Source organism: Oryx dammah, unplaced genomic scaffold (assembly GCF_014754425.2).
Source record: "Oryx dammah isolate SB20612 unplaced genomic scaffold, SCBI_Odam_1.1 HiC_scaffold_1, whole genome shotgun sequence".
Classification (NCBI taxonomy): domain Eukaryota; kingdom Metazoa; phylum Chordata; class Mammalia; order Artiodactyla; family Bovidae; genus Oryx; species Oryx dammah.
Genome location: NW_024070185.1, coordinates 82,722,636 through 82,745,794, shown reverse-complemented (window position 1 = coordinate 82,745,794; position 23,159 = coordinate 82,722,636). Strand labels below are relative to the sequence as shown.

Here is a 23,159-nt window from a genome sequence, read left to right as displayed (position 1 = left end):
GCCTTGATCTGTGGTGCTCACCAAGGCAGCGGACCCCTCCTGACACCTCGTCTGCCTGTCTTTTACAACTCTGACCCCCCAGACAGCAGAGGTGGCCCTCGCCAACCTAAAGAGCAAGTACGAGAACGAGAAGGCGATGGTGACTGAGACCATGATGAAGCTGCGCAACGAGCTCAAGGCCCTCAAGGAGGACGCGGCCACCTTCTCCTCACTGCGCGCTATGTTTGCCACCAGGTACTGCTCACTGTTGTCGCTGCTCCGCAGCCCGGAACCTGGCCCTGTGGGCAATTTCCATTTCTGCTATTTGTGAGAACCCAGGGGCCCAAGTTTTGTCTCCACTTGGTGTAAAATGAGGAAGCTGGAAGCAAAAGGCTATGAGGGTGGGTCCTTAGTGGCCAGGCTGGAGGCTTGAGCTTCGAAGGAGAAGCAGGCAAGTGGGCAAGCCACTGATAACAAATGAGGAGCTTGCTTTCCAGAACTTGGTAGAAAGTTCGTATATTTTAGAAGAAAGGTTCCCCTCCCAGCAGTGGTGAGGTCATAGTGCTCCCGCTCTGACCCTACCAGTTGGAGTTTGTTGGGAGTGGTGGGCAGCATCTTTGTTTAGGGCAGTCCTGTGGCCAGTGACCCTGGGCAAGTGCAGTGCTGGAGGCTGCTTTGGGGCCTGGTTGTGGGTGTCTCCCTATTCAGAGAGGCTTGGTGCCATCTGCTGGCCACAGTCAGTCAAGCAACAGGGGCGTTCTCTGGATAGGCCTGTTGTGTCCTCAGGGCTGGGAGGCTGAGACTCCTGGTTATATAGGTTGGAACTGAGCTCAGGGTCTGCTTCACCTTGTGTCAAGGTGCTGGGCACTCCCTGCATTTCAGCGATGTGGGAGGAGAGGGACAAAGCTCCCTCCTTCTGGGCAAAGTGTTTGGGAAAGATTTCAGTTAGTCCCTTAGCACATGGTATGTTGACCTTTGCTCCCATAACTTGTATTATTTAAAAGTGTGACTTCTCAGATGGAGCCAAGATGGCAAACCTCTGGGCAAAAGTTGAAATTTGGTGATAGTCCTTGTCCTTGGTGGATGGGGGTGTAGGGTGGGTGTGCCCACCACCACCTTTACCCCAGCCACTCCCTCCCTCAGGGGCAGACCCAGAGTGGGCATTTCTCGCCCAAATCCTTACCCAGGTAGAGGGCCCGTGTCAATTGGCAGATGCTAAAATGGGGCTGTTTATGGCACCCTCGTGTGCTTTTCCTAGACCCTAGTTGGCTGTTTGTCCCAGACTTACTAAGCACCTGCCGTGTGCCTGGGCTGTTCGAAGAACAAACAGATTCCTGTCCTCGGGTTTATCCCCACATCCTGAGAGTCAAGTGACATCACACCCCTAACTTGCTCCCCTGGGCCAGCTGGAGGGCTTTAAGGGCACCATCCACTGCCTCCTTTAGTGAAAACTGGCTTTAGAGAGTCCCTCTCGGAGAAAACCAAACCTCAGAAAGGCACATCGTCTTCGTTTGTAGCTCAGTAAGCTGATGAATATTATCATAGTCCCCTCACTTGGAGCTTGGCTTCCCAGGTTGCGCTAGTGGTAAAGAACCCTCCTGCCAACGCAGGAGGCTTAAGAGACGCTAGTTCGATCCCTGGGTTGGAAAGATCCCCCTGGAGGAGGGCATGGCAACCCACTCCTGTATTCTTACCTGGAGAATCCCTTGGACAGAGGAGCCTGATGGGCTATAGTCCGTAGGGCTGCACAGATTTGGACACAACCGAAGCTACTTAGCACGCCTGCACCTGGAGCTCTCAGCATGGGGACCATGGTCACGTGCTCTGCTGGCTCTCCCAGGTCCTTCAGCCACGCTCTGCCTCTTGCCTCCCCGCAGATGTGACGAATACATCACACAGTTGGATGAGATGCAGCGGCAGCTAGCAGCTGCCGAGGATGAGAAGAAGACACTCAACTCACTGCTGCGCATGGCCATCCAGCAGAAGCTGGCACTGACCCAGCGGCTGGAGCTACTCGAGCTGGACCACGAGCAGACCCGGAGGGGCCGCGCCAAGGCCACCTCCAAGGCCAAGCCTGGCCCCCCGAGTGTAAGTCATACCTGTGCCTGTGCTAGTGACAGGGCTGAGGGTGCTGGGCTTGCTGCCCAGGTGCTCTGTGGCGAGAAGTATAACATTTACTGCGATTAGGGCCGCAAGGTCACACGCTGCAGCTAACCTGCCGCACGTCACCTGTCGCTTCACCTCAACTAACCTGGCAGCAGCGGGACTGTGGTGCTAGGCTGGTCTTAACTGTGACTAATGCACAGAGGGAAGAATTTAGCAGAGGCAGCCTGCCACTCCACCTGGACGCTGCAAGCTTTGTGTCTGTTTCTCATCCCTCAGGACCACCCTTCACAGCAGCTGCTCTCTTGGTTGGGTGGTCAAGGTGGGGTTGGAGCCACACATCCTTGCAAAAATGTGGCCCTTCAGGGCCCAGTTGCTGTTGGCTCCCACTGGGAGGGTCAGAACTTGCATTGAAACTTGCATGTTCCCTGCATGTGTCTAATGCAGTTACACTGTCCCAGCATCCAGAAACCAGTGTTAAAGGTCCCAGCCTGAGTCCCAGGTGCAGTCTTGGAGGACACTCTGCACTTGGCAGATTATGAAGTTTGTGCAGCATCTCGTTGCAGTTTATATTTGGGACAGAATTACAGAATTCCTTCCCCTAAACACAGAGGAAGAGTAGCCCACATTCTCCAGCCCAGGGACCAGTCATGCCCAAGAGGCACACGCATGCCTAGCCACATCCCAGACCAGAGCTCAGAAGTCTCAGCTTCTCTCTCTGAGATTTGTATGCTTGTCTGGTGGCCTGCAAGGTGACAAATTGGTGGGCCAAAGGCTTGGGTTTTTTCCAATAAGAAAAACTTCCCAAGTGCCTGGCTAGACTTCTGTCCTCACAGGAAGCCCATCTTTTTGAACTTAATGGTGTCCCCAGCTTTCAAGTGGATTTTTTCACCCTCTGCCCATTATCAGGCCTTCCTCCCAGAGGGCTTCAGACTCCAAGAAACCAGGCTATGGAAACCCCCCATTGTCAGGCCTTCCTCCCACAGGGCTTCAGACTCCAAGAAACAGGGCTATGGAAACCCCTAAGCTGAGGCTGAGTCAACAGCAGACCAGGCTGAACAGTGGAACTCGTTCCCACAGCTATAGCTGAAGCCCTGCCTGGTGTGGGAAAGGAGCTTTGTGTGGAGATAGGGCAAGTTTCAGGATTCACAGTAGGAAGAATATGGTTCTTGATCGTCAGTGCAGTTGCAGAGGTGGTAACAGACCAAAAAGGCAGTCATAGGACATCCCCCGTTCTCAGGAGCTGCATCCACACCAGAGCTTTGGCAGCTGGATTTCTCTCAGTGTTTCTCTCCCTGTCATCCATGGGGCCACCAGCCATGAGGCTGCAGACCATGAATAGCTCCTTGCTTCTCTCTCTGTGGCCAGGAGGGGGAGTTTGCATTCCCCCTGCACACTTCCGTCTGCCCCATTCTGCTCTTTTCCTTAGTTCCCAGGCGTGCCTCAGTTCCCACCAGATGCCAGTATGGGTTTTCCAAACTGCCGGATTGAAGATACACAGGATAGACCACACCTGTCCCTTCTGTGGGCCTGTCTTTAGCTCCGGGCTGCTTTGCAGAGGGGATGTCAGGTCTTGATGCACCTCCCACTTGAGAAGATGTCAGGCCATCTGCCCTCTGCAAGCTGGACTCTCCGGGGCATGACTGCCTGCTGGCCCCGCATACTGCTTCTGCCTTTTCGCCGAACCTGGCACACAGCTTCTCCATACTTGTAAAGGGTTTTCATGAGGCACTCGGGGACAGCGGCCCCCCTAACACATGCAGGTCTTCTCTGCTGCCAACTAACACACCCATGCCCTCACAGCTCAGTGAGAGCTTAGTTGTCTGACAGGTGACCAGTTCTAACGCTGTCTTGTTTTCTCCCATTTTCAGCTGTAGAGTAGCTGCTGGGAGGACTCGGCCGCCGGCCCTGTCACACTGCAGCCCCCTCCCTTCCTCTCCCATGGGCCCACGCAGAGGAAGGAAGGGCAGCCTAAAAGTCCACTTAGAAACGTTTTTGGATATGCCACTGCAATTCTTTTCAAAATAGCAATCCCCAAGTTTTTAATGGCAGAGGAAATAAAAGCTTTAATGTTGAGAATACCGCCAGCTGCTGCTTGGAAAGGCCTTTGTACAGGCGCTGAAGAACCTGCTTGGACAGCGACCACCAGGCTTGCTTAGGAACCCTCTAGAAACACTCACCACTGGGGTCTCCCTATTACAGATACTCCTTTTTTACCCAATCAATCTGTGCACTTTTGATATTTTGATATTATATTTGCTTCCTTAACCCTTGGCATAGAGATGGTCTCAGGTGCCGTAGTCTGTCTTGTGGTCCTGTAGCTCCCAACAGTGTGTTGGTCTGATATCAGCACATGGCACAGATGTGTCCTCCTAGCATGCAGCTCTAGACTGTTTAGGTGAAGGCTTCAACCCGGGAAGGAGCCTGGCTAAATGTATCCACACTGTGGTTCGGCAGCCTTTTAGATTACACGGCATTGTGGTTCATGTTTGAAATTACAGATTTTAAATGCCATGTTCATTAAGAAATCCAGGGTATTCCGATTCTGGGGTTTTTCATATTGTATTATTATTATTCTTAGGAATAGTTCAGTGTAACAAGAAGAAAACTTGACCTTTGCTCTGGTTAAACAGTAAAAGGCACTTGAAAACAAAAAGATAAATTATTGAATGAGTAGTATTACCTACAAATTCCAGAATTTTCTGGGTTTTAGGACATTGTGAAGCATGACTGATTAACAGAATTTTATACAACTGTACCAGTGAAATTCCAAATTGGAATTGTTTTGTTACTCTGGTTGTTGTGCCAAATTGTGGTACACTTAGAAAATCCTACAGTCTTCGATTTTTAGGGTGTTCTATTTCAGCGCCTTTTCGTTAGTAATCATTGCCAGTAGTGCCTTCATCAGTTGAGGGAGGTGGCCCAGCATAGTCTATTCTCTAAAACAGACAGTAAAGAGCTATTCGGAAATGTTGAAGGCTGGTATCGACCAGTTGGTGTGAATAGGCACACACCTTTGAACCTAAATCTGGGCATCTTCATTGAGGGAAAGAAAACAGCAATTGTGCAAAATTCTGTTAGTCAGTGATTCTTTACTGTGCAGATCCTTGCAAATTCAGGGGCTGAAAAAATGAAAGTGAATACAAACCTTGAGTGTGCTTTGGGAACCAAATGGACTTTATGGGACAAGCTAAGCAAGCTATGTGAACAACATGCCACGTTTGTGAAGAGTGGGGTAGGTGGCAGGGGAGCCGGCACTGTCGGCCCCATGCATTGGGGTGAGGGTTAGCCATAGTATTCTTTGCAAATGTGAGAAAGAGACATTATATATTCTCTTGCTTGGTGTAACTAATCACTGTTAATTTCAGGAAACAGAAGTCACTGAAGCTCCTTAGCAAACCAGATTTTTGTCCTGTCCTGATTTGCTAAGTGAGGTTGTGCAAATGGTCAAATTGGTACTCGAGGAGGAGGAATGAGAAAAAGTGTCCTCTCTTCTCCAAAATACAGGACAAATTATAATAATATAAGTAGCAAGAATGAAAGAATTCTGTTTCCTGGAATAAGCATTTTTATTCCTAGTTGTAGGGACCCCTATTTTTACCTTCTCTTACAGTGTTGATTCATAAGAAATAATGTTACATTTACAAAAACTTCATCTGTATGGGGTATTTATTTGCAATGATGTCTGAGTACTGTATTTTTCTGTGCATTACCTTAGTGTCAGAATGTTGTCTTTATTTTAAGATCATATGCATGTTCTCCTGCCAAGGATCTTTTACACAGACCCAAACAAACAAAAATGCCTTCAGATTTTGAGAAAATGAGGCACTGCATCGAAAAGGAATAGGAAGGGGAAATGAGTCACCAGTTGGGACACGGACATATGGCCCAAGTGTCTATAAAGCCGGTGCATGTAGGAACAGTGGGCCTGGGTAAAGGGTCGTTTTGGTAGGACCAATAAATAAAAAATAATAAAAAGACAAAGCACAAGCCTTGTTCTTTGTGGCTGCTCTGACCCCCTGCTCCAGATGACTGTGGATGCAGCAATGCACTGTAATTCTAGCACCTAAAACAAGAAAACTAGGCAGTCAGTAACCCTGGTGGTGGGAACTGGAGGCACCCGGAGACCTACCTCAGGAGGCGTGGGAAGTGGGGAAGATGTGGCTTGCCTCTTGGGATGGGCATCACATGTTGTGAGTACCCTGCAGTGTGGCAGTGAGAGCACATTGCCTTTGTACTGTCCTGATCAGGAAGCAGAGAGATTTACATGACAACGGGGTCCTCTGCCGTCCAAACTCTTGGTCTTTGTACCCCAGGAATGAATGGGTACAGGCAACAGAGGTTACTTGTTTGTCAACACAGAACCATGTTCATCTGCAGGAATGTGTTCAAGGTATACTGAGCCTGTCCCAGCGGTTGCTTGTGACTGTGAGTGTAGGGTACAAATCATGTCTGAGGACACAGAAAGTCTTAGGACACTTTGCCACCTCTCCTTCTGACAGTCTTGGTCAGACCTAAGTGATTTCACCCAAACTTCAGGGCTTCCCTCTGGGAAGCTGTCTGAAGTCAGGGTCCTGCTGCCCTGGCATCTTCCCTTGACCCCACCCTCCACCTGAAGTCTCCCTTGGCCTCATGGTCACTGAGAGGCCCCTCCCTTTGACAGTCCCCATCCATCCTACTTGGGTAGTGTGAACCCATGTTCAGTTTGAAACTTTCTTTCAAAAGAGACTTGTTTTTCTAACTCAGTAGCTAGAAGAAATCTTCTTTCCCTCCTGGCCTGCATCCCAACAGGCCTCTGGAAGAGGTTGGGAAGAAAGCCTGCCGCAGATATGGAGGAGGGGGTATTGACACTGGGCTGAGCAGAGCAAGTCTTCACTTGGTGCTTGGTCCAGTCTTGCTTGTTGGGGTGTTTCATTTGCACAAGTGCAGATGCTGAGGTCTTCCCTACCCCTCAGTGTGCTTCGGGTCCTTGCACATGTGCTTCTTCATTTCACAGGTGGAGTGGCAGCCTCCTGAGTGGGTGGGGTCCCGCGGAGCCTGTGGGAGAGGGCAGTTCGAGCTGAAAGGCTTCCCGTTTGGTTGTGCTTTCCACGAGGGAATGTCCCTGTTGCCGCCACCTCCTCCGGCTCCCTACAGTGGTTTTCACCCTCACACCCAGCATGTTACCATAGCTGTAAACAACAGCACCAGCTTTGAGACCTTGCCTCCTACCTTTGGGAGCCTCCTGGGAAAACAGAGATGCCTCCATTCTGACATCACTTGGTGTGAAGTTTTGACAGGGACTGGATGCCATCAGGTTTGCCTCTGTGCTTACCTTTCAGTTGTGTTCAAACAGCAGAGCTGGAAGAGCTGAAGAGCTGTTTGTTACCATTTTGTGGGAAAGTAAACTGGCTTTTGTGAGTTCACCTTAGTCATCCATGAACTGGATCCTTTATAAGCTCAGGTCCCTGGAGTGGAGCCCCCCCTTTCCCTGAAACGTATACAGAGCTCCTCCTTCTAGGTGAAAGGCAATGTCATGGTACCTTATCCACAGAAAAGGCTCCCTGCATGGACTCTGTGAGCACACCACCTCATGGGCCTCCGTGAGAACAGTAGGAATCACTGATCTCACACACACACACCAGGGTTCCGTTTGTTCATCTCACTCTTAAGGAATCAAGTTTGTTTTATTTACCCTAAAGTGTTTGTGAAGTACAGTATACATACAGAAGAGTGAAGCAAGTGTCCATTGGCTGCGTATTTCCAAAATGGACACACTGTGCAGCCATCGTCCAGATGAGAAACAAATGCAGGCAGGCAGTCTCCCAAAGCCCTCCTGCTTTCTGCTCCCACTCTCAGGGATAACTTCCTGAGTCTGTCAGTGCAGATCACTTGTGCCTTTTTCTGTACTTTACATAAATGAAATTGAAAGCATTAGTCGCTCGTTGTGTTTGACTCTTTGCTACCCCGTGGACTGTAGCCTACCAGGCTCCTCAGTCCATGGAACTCTCCATGTGAGAATACTAGAGTGGGTAGCGATTCTCTTCTCCAGGGGCTCTTCCTGACCCAGGGATTGAGCCTGGGTCTCCTGCATTGCAGGCAGATTCTTCATCATCTGAGCCACCAGGGAAGCCCACTTTATATAAGTGGAAGCATACAGTAGAGACCCAGACCTATGATACACTTGCTTACCAAACTGTATTGATTTCTCCCACCATCATCAAAGATATAAAATCAGTTGAATGTAAAATAATGGGAAAAGGGTCTTCCCTGGTTGTTCAGTGGCTAACAATTTGCCTTGCAACCCAGGGGACATGGGTTCAACCCCTGATTGGAGAACTAAGATCCCACATGCTGAGGTGCAATTAAGCGTGTGTGCTGCAACTACTGAGCACATGCATCAACTAGAGAGAAGCTTGTGTGCCACTGTGAAGATCCTGCATGTCACAATTAAGAGCCAACATAGCCAAATTAGATAAATATTTGTTTATTTAAAATAATGGGAAAATACATTCCATGAAACAGTAGCTGTAAAAGAACAGGAGTGACTCTACCAATATCAGACCAAATAGACTAATTAAGACAAATTATTACAGGAGACAAAGAAGAACATGTAATGATCAAAGAGTCAACTTAAGACTTCCTTTGTGGCATACATTCTTAAGGGCCAGCATTACCCTGATAGTAAAGCCGAACAAGGACACTATAAAAGAAAATTATAAGCCAATACCTCTGATGAAGATAGATGCAAAAATTCTCAACAGAATGCTAGCAAACCAAATTCAAGGGTGCATTAAAAGTTCATCAAGTTCAATTGGGATTTATCCCTGGAAAGTAAGAACCGTTCAACTTACATAATCAGTAAATGTGGTATACCACATTAACAGGATGAAGGTAAAGAACACACGATCATCTCAATTGAGGCAGAAAAAGCTTTTGACAAAATTCAACATCCTTTCACAATAAAAACAGCCAACCTGGAACACAAGGGAACTACCTCATCATAATAAAAAGACATATGAAATGCACAGCAAATATCATATGCAGTGGTGTAAGACTGGAAAGCTTTCCCTCGAAGAGCAGGAACAAGGCAAGGAAGCCTGCTTTCACCACTTTTATGCAACAGAATTGGAAGTTCCAGCAGAAGAAAAGTCATCCAAATTGCAAAGGATAAAGTAAAATTTTCTCTGCAGATGATCTCATTTGTAAAAAACTGAAAATTTTCACAGAAAATACTGTTATTATAAATTCAGCAAAATAGAAGGATACAAAGTCAATACACAAAAATCAGTTTTGTTTCCATACACTAACAATGAATAATATGAGAAGGAAATTGAGAAAGAAATCCGATTTACAGTAGCATCAAAAATAATAAATATTGGACTTCCCTGGTGGTCCAGTGGTTAAGAATCTGCCTGGTAATGCAGGAGACACAGGTTCGATCCCTGGTCTCTGGGGAGATTCCACATGCCATGGGGGCAACTAAGCCTGTGAGCCACAATTACTGAGCCTGTGCTCTGGAGCCTGAGTGCCACAAATACTGAGCCCACATGCCCTAGAACCCATGCTCTGCAACAAGAAACCACCACAATGAGAAGCCCACACACCACATCTAGAGAGTATACCTCACTTGCCACAACTAGAGAAGACCAACGTGCAGCCATGAAGCCCTAGCACACCCCCAAAACAGCAAAATTACAAAAACAAATACCCACAAATAAACTTAACCAAGGAGGCGAAAGACCTGCACACTAAAAACTATAAATCACCGATGAAAGAAATTGAAGAAGGCACAAATAAGTGGAAAGAAAATCCTGTTTTATGATTGCAATAATTATTCTTAAAGTATCCATACTACTCACAGCAGACCATAGGTTCAGTGAAATCTCTTATTAAAGTTCGTCCATTTTTCGCACACACGCACATATACGCGTGCACACACAAAATCTGAAATTTGTATTGAACCACAATAAACCCTGTGTACCTAAAGAATTTTTGAGAAAGAAAAAGCTGGAGGACTAACACTTCCTGATTTCAAACTACGTTACAAAGATAAAATGACTTGATACTAGGACTTCTCTGATGATCCAGTGGTTAAGACTGCACACTTTCACTGTGAGGGATGCGGGTTTGATCCTTGGTTGGAGAACTAAGATCCCACGTGCTGTGCAGCATGGCAAAAGAAGAAACAAAAAAATATGCTTCTGTTATAAAAACAGACACTGATCAATGGAACTTTGTTTCATTAGAAAATCCACAGTGTCAAAAAGATATGGCACTGAAAGGTGAATTCCCTAGCTTGGTAAGTGCCCGATATGATCCTGAAGAAGAGTGGACAAATAGCTCCAGAAAGAATGAAGAGGCTGAGCAAACGTGAAAAAAAATGCCCAGTTGTGGATGTGACTGGTGATGGAAGTAAAGTCCGATGCTGTAAATAACAGAATTGCATAGGAACCTGGAATGTTAGGTCCATGAATCAAGGTAAATTGGAAGTGGTTAAACAGGAGATGGCCAGAGTGAACACTGACATTTTAGGAATCAGTGAACTAAAATGGACTGGAATGGGTGAATTTAATTCAGATGACCATTATATCTACTACTGTAGGCAAGAATCCCTTAGAAGAAATGGAATAGCCCTCACAGTCAACAGAAGAGTCTGAAATGCAGTACTTGGGTGCAGTCTCAAAAATGACAGATTGATCTCTGTTTCCAAGGCAAACCATTCAGTATCACAGTCATCCAACCACTAATGTAGAATAAGCTGAAGTTGAACGGTTCTATGAGGACCTACAAGACTTAGAACTAACACCAAGAAAAGGTGTCCTTTTTATCATAGGGGACTGGAATGCAAAAGGAGGAAGTCAAGAAACACCTGGAGTAAGAGGCAAGTTTGGCCTTGGAGTACAAAATGAAGCAGGGCAAAGGCTAACAGTTTTGTCAAGAGAATGCACCAGTCATAGCAAACACCCTCTTCCAACAACACAAGAGACTACTACACACAGACATCACCAGATGGTCGACACCGAAATCAGATTGATTATATTCTTTGCAGCCAAAGATGGAGAAGCTCTATACAGTCAGCAAAAACAAGACCAGGAGGTGACTGTGGCTCAGATCATGAACTCCTTATTGCCAAATTCAGACTTAAAGTGAAGAAAGTAGGGAAAACCTCTAGACCATTCAGGTATGACCTAAAGCAAATCCCTTATGACTATACAGTGGAAGTGATAAATACATTCAAGGGATTAAATTTGATAGAGTGCCTGAAGAACTATGGACTGAGGTTTGTAACATTGTATAGGATGTGGTCAAAGTCATCTCCCAAGAAAAAGAAACGCAAAATAGAAAATGGTTGTCTGAGGAGGCCTTACAAATAGATAAGCAAATAAGAGAATCAAAGGCAAAGGAAAAAAGGAAGAATATATCCATCTGAATACAGAGTTCCAAAGAACAGCAAGGAGAGATACAAAAGCCTTCCTAAGTTCCTCAGTGATCAATGCAAAGAAATAGAGGGAAACAACAGAATGGGAAAGACTAGAGATCTCTTCAAGAAAATCAGAGATACCAAGGGAACATTTCATGGAAAGATGGGCACAATAAAGGACAGAAATGGCATGGACCTAACAGAAGCAGAAGATATTAAGGTGGCAAGAACACAGAACTATACAAAAAAGATCTTAATGACCCAGAAAAACACATGGTGTGATCACTCACCTAGACCAGACATTCTGGAATCCTAAGTCAAGTGGGCCTTAGGAAACATCACTACAAATAAAGCTAGTGGCGGTGATGGAATTCCAGCTGAGCTATTTCAAGTCCTAAAAGATGATGCTGTTAAAGTGTTACACTCAGTATGCCAGCAAATTTGGAAAATTCAGCAGTGGATTGATACTTTTGAAAGAATTCATGCTTTCAAAACGTGGTCTTGGAGAAGACTCTTGAGAGTCCCTTGGACTGCAAGGATATCAAACCAGTCAATTGTAAAGGAAATTAGTCCTGAATATTCGTTGGAAGGTCTGATGCTGAAGCTCCAATACTTTGGCCACCTGATGTGAAGAGCCAACTTATTAGAAAAGAACCTGATGCTGGGAAACATTGAAGGCAGGTTGAGAAGAGGGTGACAGAGGATGAGATGGTTGGATGGCATCACTGACTCGATGGACTTCAGTTTGAGCAACTCTGGAAGTTGGTGATGGACAGGGAAGCCTGGCGTGCTGCAGTCCATGGGGTCACAAAGAGTTGGACATGACTGAGCGACTGAATTGAATTTCATATGCTGATGAGTGGGAGGTTTGGTTTATTCCATCCATTTTGAGGAAGGGTTGGAGATTTCCAGAAATTGAGCCACTGTCCACTGCTTGGTCTTTTGACGGTGTCTTGGAACTGTTCTGGCCCCTCTGTGTGTGTCATTTAGCTTGCTGATTGAGGATCAAGGTCTAGTTGGCTTGTCTGCCATCTTGGACCCATTTGATTCTAATTGGTTTATGTTGTGTCCTTGGGCTATGTCATTCTTTCAAAAGTTGTGCCCTGCTCCTTTGCCTCCTGTTATACATGGGGTTGAAAAAAGTTGGACACGACTGAGCAAGTTTCACTTCACCTCGTGCTTGCTAGTGCTAGGTTGCTTCAATCATGTCCAGCTCTTTGTGACCCATGGACTATAGCCCGCCAGGCTCCTCTGTCTACAGGATTCTCCAGGCAAGGATACTGGAGTGGGTTGATAGGCCCTCCTCCAGGGGATCTTCCCCTCACTTCACTTCTACTCTAGCAACAGATTCAGTGCAGAAGCAGATGTGAGACTATGGCTATCTTCCAGGGAGCCAGACTTGAAAGAGATTTGCAACAAAATTGTAAAACAGTTGCCACTCTTCTCTGTATTTTGGGGAAATACCACTTTTTAAAAAGGTAATGTTCCTTGATCCCTATGGCATAGCCTTACCTGACTGTGCAACCTCTCCCTGCTAACCAGGGGAGCGGGCACAGTTCTGGAGGTGCTAGCCTACTGTGTTCCCCTTTCCCTGGCAAAGTAATAAAGCCACACTTTCTCCTCCGTAAAAAATAAATAAAAAGTTACTGTTTATTGCTTTAAAATGAAAATGATTTTTAGAGCTTTATGATACACATCATATTATAATATAAATTTGTAATATGGTAAACTGTGGTGCTGGAGAAGACTCCTGAGAGTCCCTTGGACAGCATAGAGATCAAACCAGTCAATGTTAAGGGAAATTGACCCTGAATATTCACTGGAAGGACTGATGCTGAAGCTGAAGCTCCAGTATTTTGGTCACCTGATGCGAACAGCTGCCTCATTGGAAAAGTCCCTGATGCTGAGAAAGATTGAGGGCAGAAGGAGAAGAGGGCATCAGAGGATGAGATGGCTGGATGGCATCACTGATGCAATGGACATGAACTTGGGCAAACTTCAGGAGATGGTGATGGACAGGGAGACCTGACGTGCTGCAGTCCATGGGGTCCCAAAGAGTTGGACACAGTTGGGCAACTGAACAACAAAACATGACTTGTGGGACTTAGTTCCCTGGCCAGGAATTATACTTCAGCCCTTGGCAGTGAGTGTAGAGTCCTAACTACTGCACCATACCAGGGAATTCTTGTCAATCATTTTTTTAGAGTTTAAAATGGTCTTGAGAGTAAGAGTTTGAGACTCACTTATCTAATTTAATCCTCATAGCATGACTGAGTGACTTCACTTTCACTTTTCACTTTCATGCACTGGAGAAGGAAATGGCAACCTATTCCAGTGTTCTTGCCTGGAGAATCCCAGGGACGGGGGAGCCTGGTGGGCTGCCGTCTATGGGGTTGCACAGAGTCAAACACGACTGAAGTGACTTAGCAGCAGTAGCAGCACCTCTATGAGATCATCAGTCCCACATCAACAGGGAATAAACTGAGGCCCGGAGAGGGAAGAGATCTGCCTTTTGTTTCACTGCCATTAAGTGGCAAGGGCAGAATTCAAACCTTCTCCTTAAAGTGTATACCTCAAGGTTCAGTGAAACCTACTCCTCCTGTGGGCAGATGGGGTAGGGGGTCCCCAAAGAAAGAAAACCAAGCATGGCTTTCTTGACATAGAAGCCATTTTTGGCATAAGCCATTTCTTTATCTAAGCCTGACCACAACTCTTGCCCTTGAACAGGTCTCAGTAATAATGATCTTAAGGTAATAATGTCATCAGGCATGAAAAGTAACAATAGGAAAGATACTTTATGAGTAGTAAAGACTCTCAGTTCTGTTTCAGTGGTGAAGATTAGTCTGAAGTGCCAGTAAGTTGGGACCAAAGGGATGATGTGAGTCATCCAGCCCTGCATTTCACATGATGTACTCTGCATATAAGTTAAATAAGCAGGGTGATAATATACAGCCTTGACACAACTTTCCTGACAGAGGTCCATATAGTGAAAGCTATGGTTTTTCCAGTAGTCATGTACTGACATAGAGTTGGACCCTAAAGAAGACTGGATGCTGAAGGACTGATGGTTTTGAACTGTGGTGCTGGAGAAGGCTCTCGAGAGTCCTTTGGACAGCAGGATAGCAAACCAGTCAATCCTAAAGGAAGTCAGTCCTTAATATTCACCAGAAGGACTGGTGCTGGAGCTCCAATATTTTTGTCACCTCATGCAAAGGCTCATTGGAAAAGAACTTCATGCTGGGAAAGATTGAGGGCAAGAGGAGAAGGGGGCAACAGAGGGTGAGATGGTTGGATGGCATCACTGACTCAATGGACATGAGTTTGAACGAACCGTGGGAGATAATGAAGGAGAGGAAGCCTGGCATGCTGCTGTTCACGGGGTCACAAAGAGTAGGCTTAGTGACTGGATAACAAGGGATGATGTAGACCTTTTCTGCCTCTCATGAGTTCATCCAGCGGAAGTTTGCACTCTTACTGCCCAAAGCTCCTTTACTCTTGAAACTTCCTCAGTTATCCGATTTGGGGAGACACTGGTTTGGGAAAGATCCCCGCGGATCTCCTTACTTGTTGCAAGCAATGAATCCTTCTTTCTCCCACTTTTTGTCTTGACACCCACCAAAAGGCAAACCCAGGTTTTCAGGTAACTCTGGCAAGAGCGCCATTTAGGAGTCCATTTGTCTCTTTAAACCATGTATCCTTATTTGTAAGGTGTGGACCACAATGTTTCTGCTTCCTGGGACTACTGGTGTGATTCTGCATCAGATGATATTAACAACCTGATGAGTGAGAAATGTATCCCATTCTACAGAAAAGAAGGCTGAGGCTCATGATCCAGTGGTCTCCAGCTTTAGAGACGACCCACCCCAGGCCCACCTGGACCGCCCCCTCCCCAGCTCCTACCCCTGCTGGGACCCCCTTGGCTGCTAGCCCGCCAGTACAACTCCACCCACAACCTGCTTGGACTACCGTTCACCAGCCGGCCACTTCTGGACGCCCGTGAGCCGCCGGCTCCTCCCGCTTGCCTCACTTCCGGCGCCCAGCCCGGAAACCTTCAGATTCTTAAGGTCGCGCTCAGGAAATGAGTCACTGTGCCAGTACCTAAGATGGCCGCCGCCCCATCTGTTTCAGTGGACGATAGATGAGAAGCCGGCGTGTACCCAGAAGTTGCCCGGCTAGGCAGTGGTAGCTTCGGGGGCGTAGCTTCCGGTGGCCCGCGCCTGCGAGTCCCCGCGCTGAATCTAGTGGAGGTGGCGGGTGACAGGCTCTGCTGCCCGGTCGGCGGCGGCTGGTGCCCAGGCAAACCAGCGGCCTCCAGCTTGCGGCCCCGCAAGGCTCCACGGCCGCACCGTGGGATGGACGAGGGGAAGATGGACGAGAATGAATGGCGGTACCACGGTGAAGGCAACAAGAGCCTAGTGGTGGCCCATGCGCAGGTGAGCGGTTGCCTGTCGGCGAGGTTCAGGGTCCTCACCCTACTCCCGGGGGGTTACGCGTCCCCCAAGAGCCCCTTCAGCCCAGGTTGGTTCTGCATCCCCTCAGCACCGACTACCCCCGATCGGTTCCCCAGCAGCCCTGCTCCCGATCGGTTGCGCGTTCCCCGAGTGTCGCTGCCTCTCGGATAGATAAGTTTCACCTTCCCGCAGCATCACTACCCTGTCGGGTCGGTTCTGCCTCCGCTTTGTGTCACCGCCTTCCCCCAGATCAGTTCCGCGTCTCCGCAGCGCTCTCCTCCTCCCTCTAGGTTCGTGCCGTGTCTCCCCAGCATTCCCCTCCATCCAAATCGGTTCCGTGTTCCTCTAGTGTTATCTCCTCCCCCTGGGTCTGTTTCGTGTCCTCCCAACGACCCCCATCCTAGTCTCACACGGGACCGCCTGCGACTGCCCAGCCGCGGTGAGGACGCCCGGTGTAATCTTGGGCAAGATAGAGGTTACGGGCAAACTCCGGAGGAAGAAGCAAAGTGCTTGGGGTGCTTGAACTCCCCAAGCACCGAGGGAGTTCCGCCTCTGAAATGCAGGGAGTTGCTCTTCTACTGCTGTTGTTAATATTAGTGGAGCATTGTCTACAGGTTCTTCTTCAGAATCTTTTAGAATTTAAAGAATTTCCCTTTATTCAGTAAGGATGAGAGTTTCAGAGAGTGCAGTAAGGACTCTCAGTGAGCTGAATCCAGGAAGAGAAGCTTGTGGGTTTGTGTAAAGGCCCGGATCTCTCTGACATCTTGCTGTCTGATTCAGCCAGGCAGGAATGTGATGGGCTGGGGGAGGAACCAATAGGTGTCACTGAGGGCTTAAGAGGATGGGAGTTGCATTTACACAGAGCTGGGCGGAATCCCGGTTCTACCACTGCCTGGCTTAGGTTCAGTTTTTGCATTTGCCAAGTGGAACTGGTTAACAGAATCCCCTTTGCGGAATTGCTAGAAAGATGAGCTGGACAAGTTATGCAAGTGATAACTATCACCCCCACTTGGCTCAGTGGTTAGGAGCTCTGACCCAGCCCAACAGCTCCTACAGGGTGACTGGCGCAGGAGCTGAGTGATGTCCTGCTTTGTTGTTCCTGGGTGCCCTGGGGCAGCTGTAGGGTAAGCTGCAGTCACCGAGGTGGCCCCTGTGTTCTGCGTTTTGTTACCCATTAGCACTATTGGGAAACTGAAGAAGTGAGACTGCAGGCTTTGCTCAAGATCTTTAGGATAATTAATAATTGACAAGGCTTAACCTGAAGCTGCTCTTCTCTGTCAGTCTGCTGTGCCTCATTGTGTTTCAGGGTTGGGCAAAGCCCCGGATAGTCCAGCATGAGTCCCTTTTGTTGTTTGAATATTGTGTGACCCCCTGCATCCTTTCACAATTCAAATACTCATATTCCAGTATCTTCATTTTATGTAAAGCTAATTAAGACTTCTTTTAGCTAATGAACTGAGTTTCAAAAATAGCATCAGATGAAGGAGCAATTTCCAGACTCAGAGTAAAAGGACACCAGGCCTTGGGCACTCAGATGCCTTCTCCATTGTCCCTGACAAGCATGTGTCCACTCTGTAGGGCAGCTGCCCCTTCCCTTGTTGTCCAGCTTCAGTTGTTAAAGTCTTGTTTCTTATTCCTTTAGACTGAGTCATCAGGCTACTCTGTTACCTGTTCTCTTCATTCTTTATTTTAAATCTAAATCTTTGTTACTGTGCTCATTCCTGCTTGGTAGTTGTTATCATTTGAAGATTATAATCACAAGTGGTCTTGTAAGAAAATGTTCCCACCAAGTGAACGCACTGAATAAAGGGAGAATTACACCCTTGTGTATTGAGAAACCTTTAGGCTTTGCTTGGGCCTTGAGGACCAGGAAGGAAGAGGGAGCCCTGGAAGGCAGCTTTCAGGGTCCACTCTGCCCAAGGAGAGGGTGTGTATGAGTGGGATAGAAGAAGGTGGATGAGTGAGAACATGTATTCCTGCTCCCATGGGTGGACTCTCCAGACCCACCTCATTCATTCTGAAGTAGAGTGTGACCCTTACCAGGCTTCATTCAGACTGGGAGACGGACACTTCCTCAGAGACGGCATCATCTACTTTCAGAATTGAAAGTTCCTTAAAAAGTGATGAGGCAGTCAATCCTAAAGGAGATCAGTCCTGGGTGTTCATTGGAAGGACTGATGCTGAAGCTGAAGCTCCAATACTTTGGCCACCTGATGTGAAGAACTGGCTCCTTGGAAAAGACCCTGAAGCTGGGAAAGACTGAAGGCAAGAGGAGAAGGGGGCGACAGAGGATGAAATAGTTGGATGGCATCACAGACTCAATGGACGTGAGTTTGAGCAAGCTCCGTGACTTGGTGATGGACAGGGAAGCCTGGCGTTCTGCAGTCCATGGGGTCGCAAAGAGTCAGACACGACTGAGTGACTGAACTGAACTAAAAAGTGAATAGTCCATCCCCGTCCCTTCCAGTGTCAAAGCCTGACATACCTTCAGCCAGCCAGTCCTAAGGTCTGGCATCTGTACTGGAGGAACATAGGATGAGATACAGTCTTCCAGCTTGGTGGGTTGGGAGGCTTCTGGGAGCACAGGACTTGCAGAAAATGGGACCTGGATATGGAGGAGTTAAGTGCAGGCCCAAGGAGGGCTGTAATGTGCGAATGTGTTCAGGGTTGGGCAGTAAGAGATGACTAGACAGTAGGCCAGTTCTTGATAGGTTGCTGTCAACTTTCCAATGCCCCAGTGCTCAGCATCCTTGGGACCGGCTGTGCATGTAACCTTTTCCCAGGTACTGGCCCTTGGCCCTGGCACCAGCCCTCTGCAGTGCTCAAAGGCTATGGCCAACTTGGCTCTGTATGCTGGTGCCTGGAGTCCCCGGCACTGCCCCTGTGGGGGGCCTCGGGCAAGAACATTTCCATTGTGGGCACATACTTTCCTTTCCTCACCTCAGCCTGAGGGTGCTGTCACTTGTTCTAGAGAGTGCACCGTACCTCTGCTCATGCCGAGCTGTGGTCGTGAAGCCCAGGGCAGCCCTCAAGTGCGCTGCTGCCACGTCGGATTTCTCCCCGGGTGTTGTTGCTTTTACATCTGCAGTGACCCTTCTTCACCTTGGTCTTGTTGGCTTTGGCTTGGTGGCCTGTCCTGTGAAGGTCACTGTAAGACTGGTTTGTCACTTGATCTCTTAAGTGCCTGCAGTGGGGCAAGTCACCCACAGCAGGCCAGGCAGAGGTTCCTCCCCAGGCACTGAGCTGCCCCCCAGCTCCCCTCACCTCTGGGATGCAGAGGAAGTAGGGGCCCCTCCCTTTATCACACTAAGCCGTTGTGATGTTTTTCTCCTTATTGAGAGAGGTAACATAAAAGACTTGGCATCTGAGATCTTTTATCAAAAGTTTGTTCCTGATCTGTCAGGGTTTATGTCCTTTCTAAGATTCTGATCGGGCTTCAGATTGTTTCTGCAATTGTTTTGATGCCCTGGGATATTTGTGTGGGCCCCGAAGATGTGGGGTTCAAGCAGTCAGGGGCCGTGTGTTTCTCTTTTGTGTTTTAGGATTTCTGATTTGTAGATCATACTTCTTAATGGAGATATTGGAAGCAAATAAGAGTTGTTCTTTTTTTTTTTAAAGACATATTCCCAAATCCTGGGCTTAATTTTCTCCTGAATCTAGTAGAAAGTTAGATATTTTAATGCTCTGTTGCCTATAGTATTTTTTTAACAAGTAACTTATTCTGTATTTGAGGTTTTTAATGGTATTCATACAGGTTGATAAAGCTGATGAGACTTCTTTCTTGGTGACATCTCATTGACGAACTCTGCACGTAGCTCTGTCTTTATTCCTGGGATCACCTGCAGTTGAATGGTTAGGATTTGGTTCTTCCAAGACATTCTCTCTTTGGTGGTTTTCAGTCTTGGCCTTGATGAGTGCTGAGCTCTGCCCTCCTGGCATTTGGAGGTATGCCAGTCTAGGCCTGGTATCCTCAGGTGGCATGGTCACTTCCCCCACCCTGATGATAACCTTCTTCCTCCTCAGTCAGAACTCAGTCAGGACAGCAGCTGCCCCTTTTACCAGGAAGGCAAGCAAAGTTTGTGCTGCAGGAGGACGAGACCACAGCACTGGGTCACCCGCCCCTGGGTTTGTTGGGACACCTGCTCTCCGGCCATCGTGTGGCCTTGGAGGGCCTGGGACTTTAAAGCCTCCCCTGGGACTTGCACACTTCTCGGTCACCCTCACTGTACTCCGCATGCACTTGTGGTTTGTCTTTACAAAACATTCTGCTTCTCTTCTTGCTGTTGGATTTTCCATCTTTTAGAAACTTTCTGAGCACCTCTCTGCTGCAGTCCCTGCGCGTCCTGCCTGTAAATGCCACCGGGCTTGCACCTCCACTGGCCTGTCTCCCACCTTATCACTCGCGCCTGGGTCTGTTTCAGGCCTGTGGCAGCTGAGAGTCCTTACAGACAGATGAAACTTGGGAAGGAAAGTGCCCTTCCTAGTCCAGGCACCTGCTGTCCCCACTTCCTGTCTGGCCTCCCTTCAGGGTCTTGGGCTCCTGCCTGTGAAATGTCTCACCTCACCCTCCATCTGTTCTGTCTGAAGCTGTCAGCCCCACACTGTCTGACCCCTTGTTCCTCTTTTGGAACTGCAGTGTGCTTCCGGTTGTTTCAGTGGGCGCAAGTGGCCTGGCCTGATATTCTGTCCCAGGTATTCTGCTGGGAGATCTGGACAATGGCTGGGGGGGTGTCTGTGAGTGGTGGCCTCACCAAGAAGCCGAGCTGAGCCATTTGGGGTGCCTGGGGCAGCACCCTGAGGCTCTGTTCTTCTGTTGCTCTGTTTATCTGTCTCCTTTTCCCTTGAAAGTTGCCTGATCTCTGCTTCCCTGGGGTTTTCTTGGGGTCCTCTCCTGGGTAATATCCTCACTCTGGAGGAAGACTTGACTGAAGCTTGTTCTCCAGCAGCCAGGCTTCAGCAGCTCATCACATCATACCTTACCTTTGCCGAGAGGTCCTGGAGTCTTAATTCCACCCATGAATTTCCTCCTTTGGGCTTCACATGGGTAGGTGACCCTCTTACTATTTTGTTTTTGTATTCTTTTATTTCTATTTAATGCCAATCATTAGTTCCTCTCACCACCCCAGAAAATACAGAATATTAGAAGGAAGAAAGTAAAAAGCATCCAGCATTTCCCTACTAGTAAAAATAATTTTTGTTAACATTTGATGCACTTCCTTCTATAACACGTTTTTATTGAATACTCAAGAATGGTATCTGTTTTTGTTTTCTGCCTTTTCTCTCAACCCTACAGCATAAACATGCAGATACTTTTTCACACACACACACAAGGCTGCAGAGCACTGGGCAGCCAGAGCTCCTGCGCTGTCAGACACTCACATGGTTGTGCTTTTAGAGCTGTTAGAGCCAGGCTTTGCTGATGTCTTGATATTCGGATGACTTGGATGGGTTTGCAGTGGGGATCAAAGAGCTGGTCCTAGGTCCTGGCACGTAACATGCCAGTCCTTCCCCACCACGGCCTGGGACCCTCACTGAATGCTGTCTACTCTGTTTAAATTTATTTCTATTTGGTTGCACTGGGTCTTTGTTGCCGCGTGTGGGCTTTCTCTAGGAGTAAGGAGTGGGGCTTACTCTTCCTTGCAGAATGCAGGCTCTGGGGCCTGCAGGCTTCAGTTGTTGGCAGCACGCAGGCTCAGTAGTGGCGGCTCCTGGGTTCCTTAGCAAGTTCTAGAGCACAGGCTCCATAGTTGTGGTGCATGGGCTTATTTGCCTCTTTGCATGTGGGATCTTCCCCGAGCAGGGATCGAACCTGTTTCCCCCGCATTGGCAAGACCACCTGGCAAGTCCGTCTCCTTCTTTTATAAGTAGAGTGTTACATACATTGTGAGATCATTTTGTGTGTGTGTGTGTGCTTGTATGTGTCGTTTCTCCACTCACTGACTTTTTCAGTCTTGTGGAAATCTTTGGTTTTCATCTAGTGTTTCAAGGCACAAGAGAGCACACCACACTTTTCTATCCTAAAGGACAGAAGAGGTGTGGGCCCCACCTAAGATTCCCTGTCCTACTTTGGAACAGGGAAGAGCTGCCTCTGCCTCGGACCATGCAGAAACTCTTCTTAAGCCCCTCTTCTTAGTCTCATTCCTTTCTCTTCATGGTCTTAATATTTATCCTAGACACTATGAAGGAGATATATTTTAAACATCTAATTTCAGATGTTTAAAAGGAAAGGAGTTGTTTGCTTCACAACTGGTTAGAACTTTGTGAGCTGGCAGGGCCCTGGTGGTTACCAGATTAGGTGTGAATTTGGGCTCCTTCATGGGAATCTCCCTGTGGGCGGTTGCATCAGTCTTGCTACACACCATGGGTGGCCCTTGAACTAACTATGTCTTTATTCCAACCAGGGCTGGTAAGGTTGATTTCTCATCTTTTCACTTCTGTCCACTTGAATGAGTGTCGCCTGGTCCCATGGCTGGCCTTGGGGCATGTCACAGGGCCACCAACTCAGCCCAGTCAGACCCTCACAGGGGGCAGTTAGTGCTTGCTGTCCAAAACAGGTGTGCCCACTGAGTGCTTGCATTTGTGGAGACTGGCCTTCAAGGCTGACACTGCAGCTCCTGTGGGGCAGTTTCTGGTGACAGTTTTAAATGATGAACAGGTCAGAAGAGAGAACAGTTTTCCTTGAAGCAGACACAACACGACACTCAGAATTTCTTAGTAGGTCTTGAGAAATAGTGGAGTCCAGGTAAAAAGTGAGTGACTTTTAGGGGCCCGAGTTTCTGGGAAGTTGCCTAGAATTAGGGTTTCTGCATTATCAACTTTTGTTTTCCCTTAAATTTTGATGGAATCCTTGGCCAGTTGATTCTCATGATTGAATACTAATGTCTGCCTGGATTTGGGAGGGGTTAGAGATGGCTGGATGGCATCACTGGACTCAATGGACATGAGTTTGAGCAAGCTCCAGGAGTTGATGATGGACAGGGAAGGCTGGTGTGCTTCAGTCCATGGGGTTGCAAAGAGAGGGACACAACTGAGTGACTGAAGTGAACTGAGGGGCGGGAACATGCCCTTGACCTTAGCTTCCCCAAGTCTGGGCTTGGGGCTCAGGGAGGTGATGGTTGTCTGGGGTTTTGAGAGGAGTATGTGTCGTCAGAGTGGGATAGGAAATGTCGGGGGCTGTGGGCTGGGGAAATGGATCTGGTGTCTATGGGCCTTGCTTGCTCTCT

General features: G+C 47.9%; 2 protein-coding genes across 5 annotated transcripts in view; both read left to right on the top strand.

Moving 5' to 3' along the window:
- BICD2 (BICD cargo adaptor 2) overlaps window positions 1-6,073 on the top strand; it is a 55,702-nt gene extending 49,629 nt beyond the window's left edge. For 2 of the 3 annotated variants that reach the window (XM_040245649.1, XM_040245657.1), the window contains 3 exons: window positions 83-234; window positions 1,857-2,067; window positions 3,954-6,073. In XM_040245649.1, coding sequence (XP_040101583.1) covers window positions 83-234; window positions 1,857-2,067; window positions 3,954-3,959 — 369 coding nt within the window. In that variant the 3' untranslated portion in view covers window positions 3,960-6,073. Of the gene's footprint in view, window positions 1-82; window positions 235-1,856 lie in introns of all 3 variants that reach the window. The other variant, XM_040245641.1, reaches the window with a different exon arrangement.
- Window positions 6,074-15,605: 9,532 nt separating this feature from the next.
- The window catches only part of IPPK (inositol-pentakisphosphate 2-kinase), a 60,150-nt gene continuing 52,596 nt past the window's right edge, over window positions 15,606-23,159 (top strand). For both annotated transcript variants that reach the window (XM_040245796.1, XM_040245806.1), the window contains exon 1: window positions 15,606-15,918. In XM_040245796.1, coding sequence (XP_040101730.1) covers window positions 15,838-15,918 — 81 coding nt within the window. In that variant the 5' untranslated portion in view covers window positions 15,606-15,837. The remainder of the gene's footprint in view (window positions 15,919-23,159) is intronic.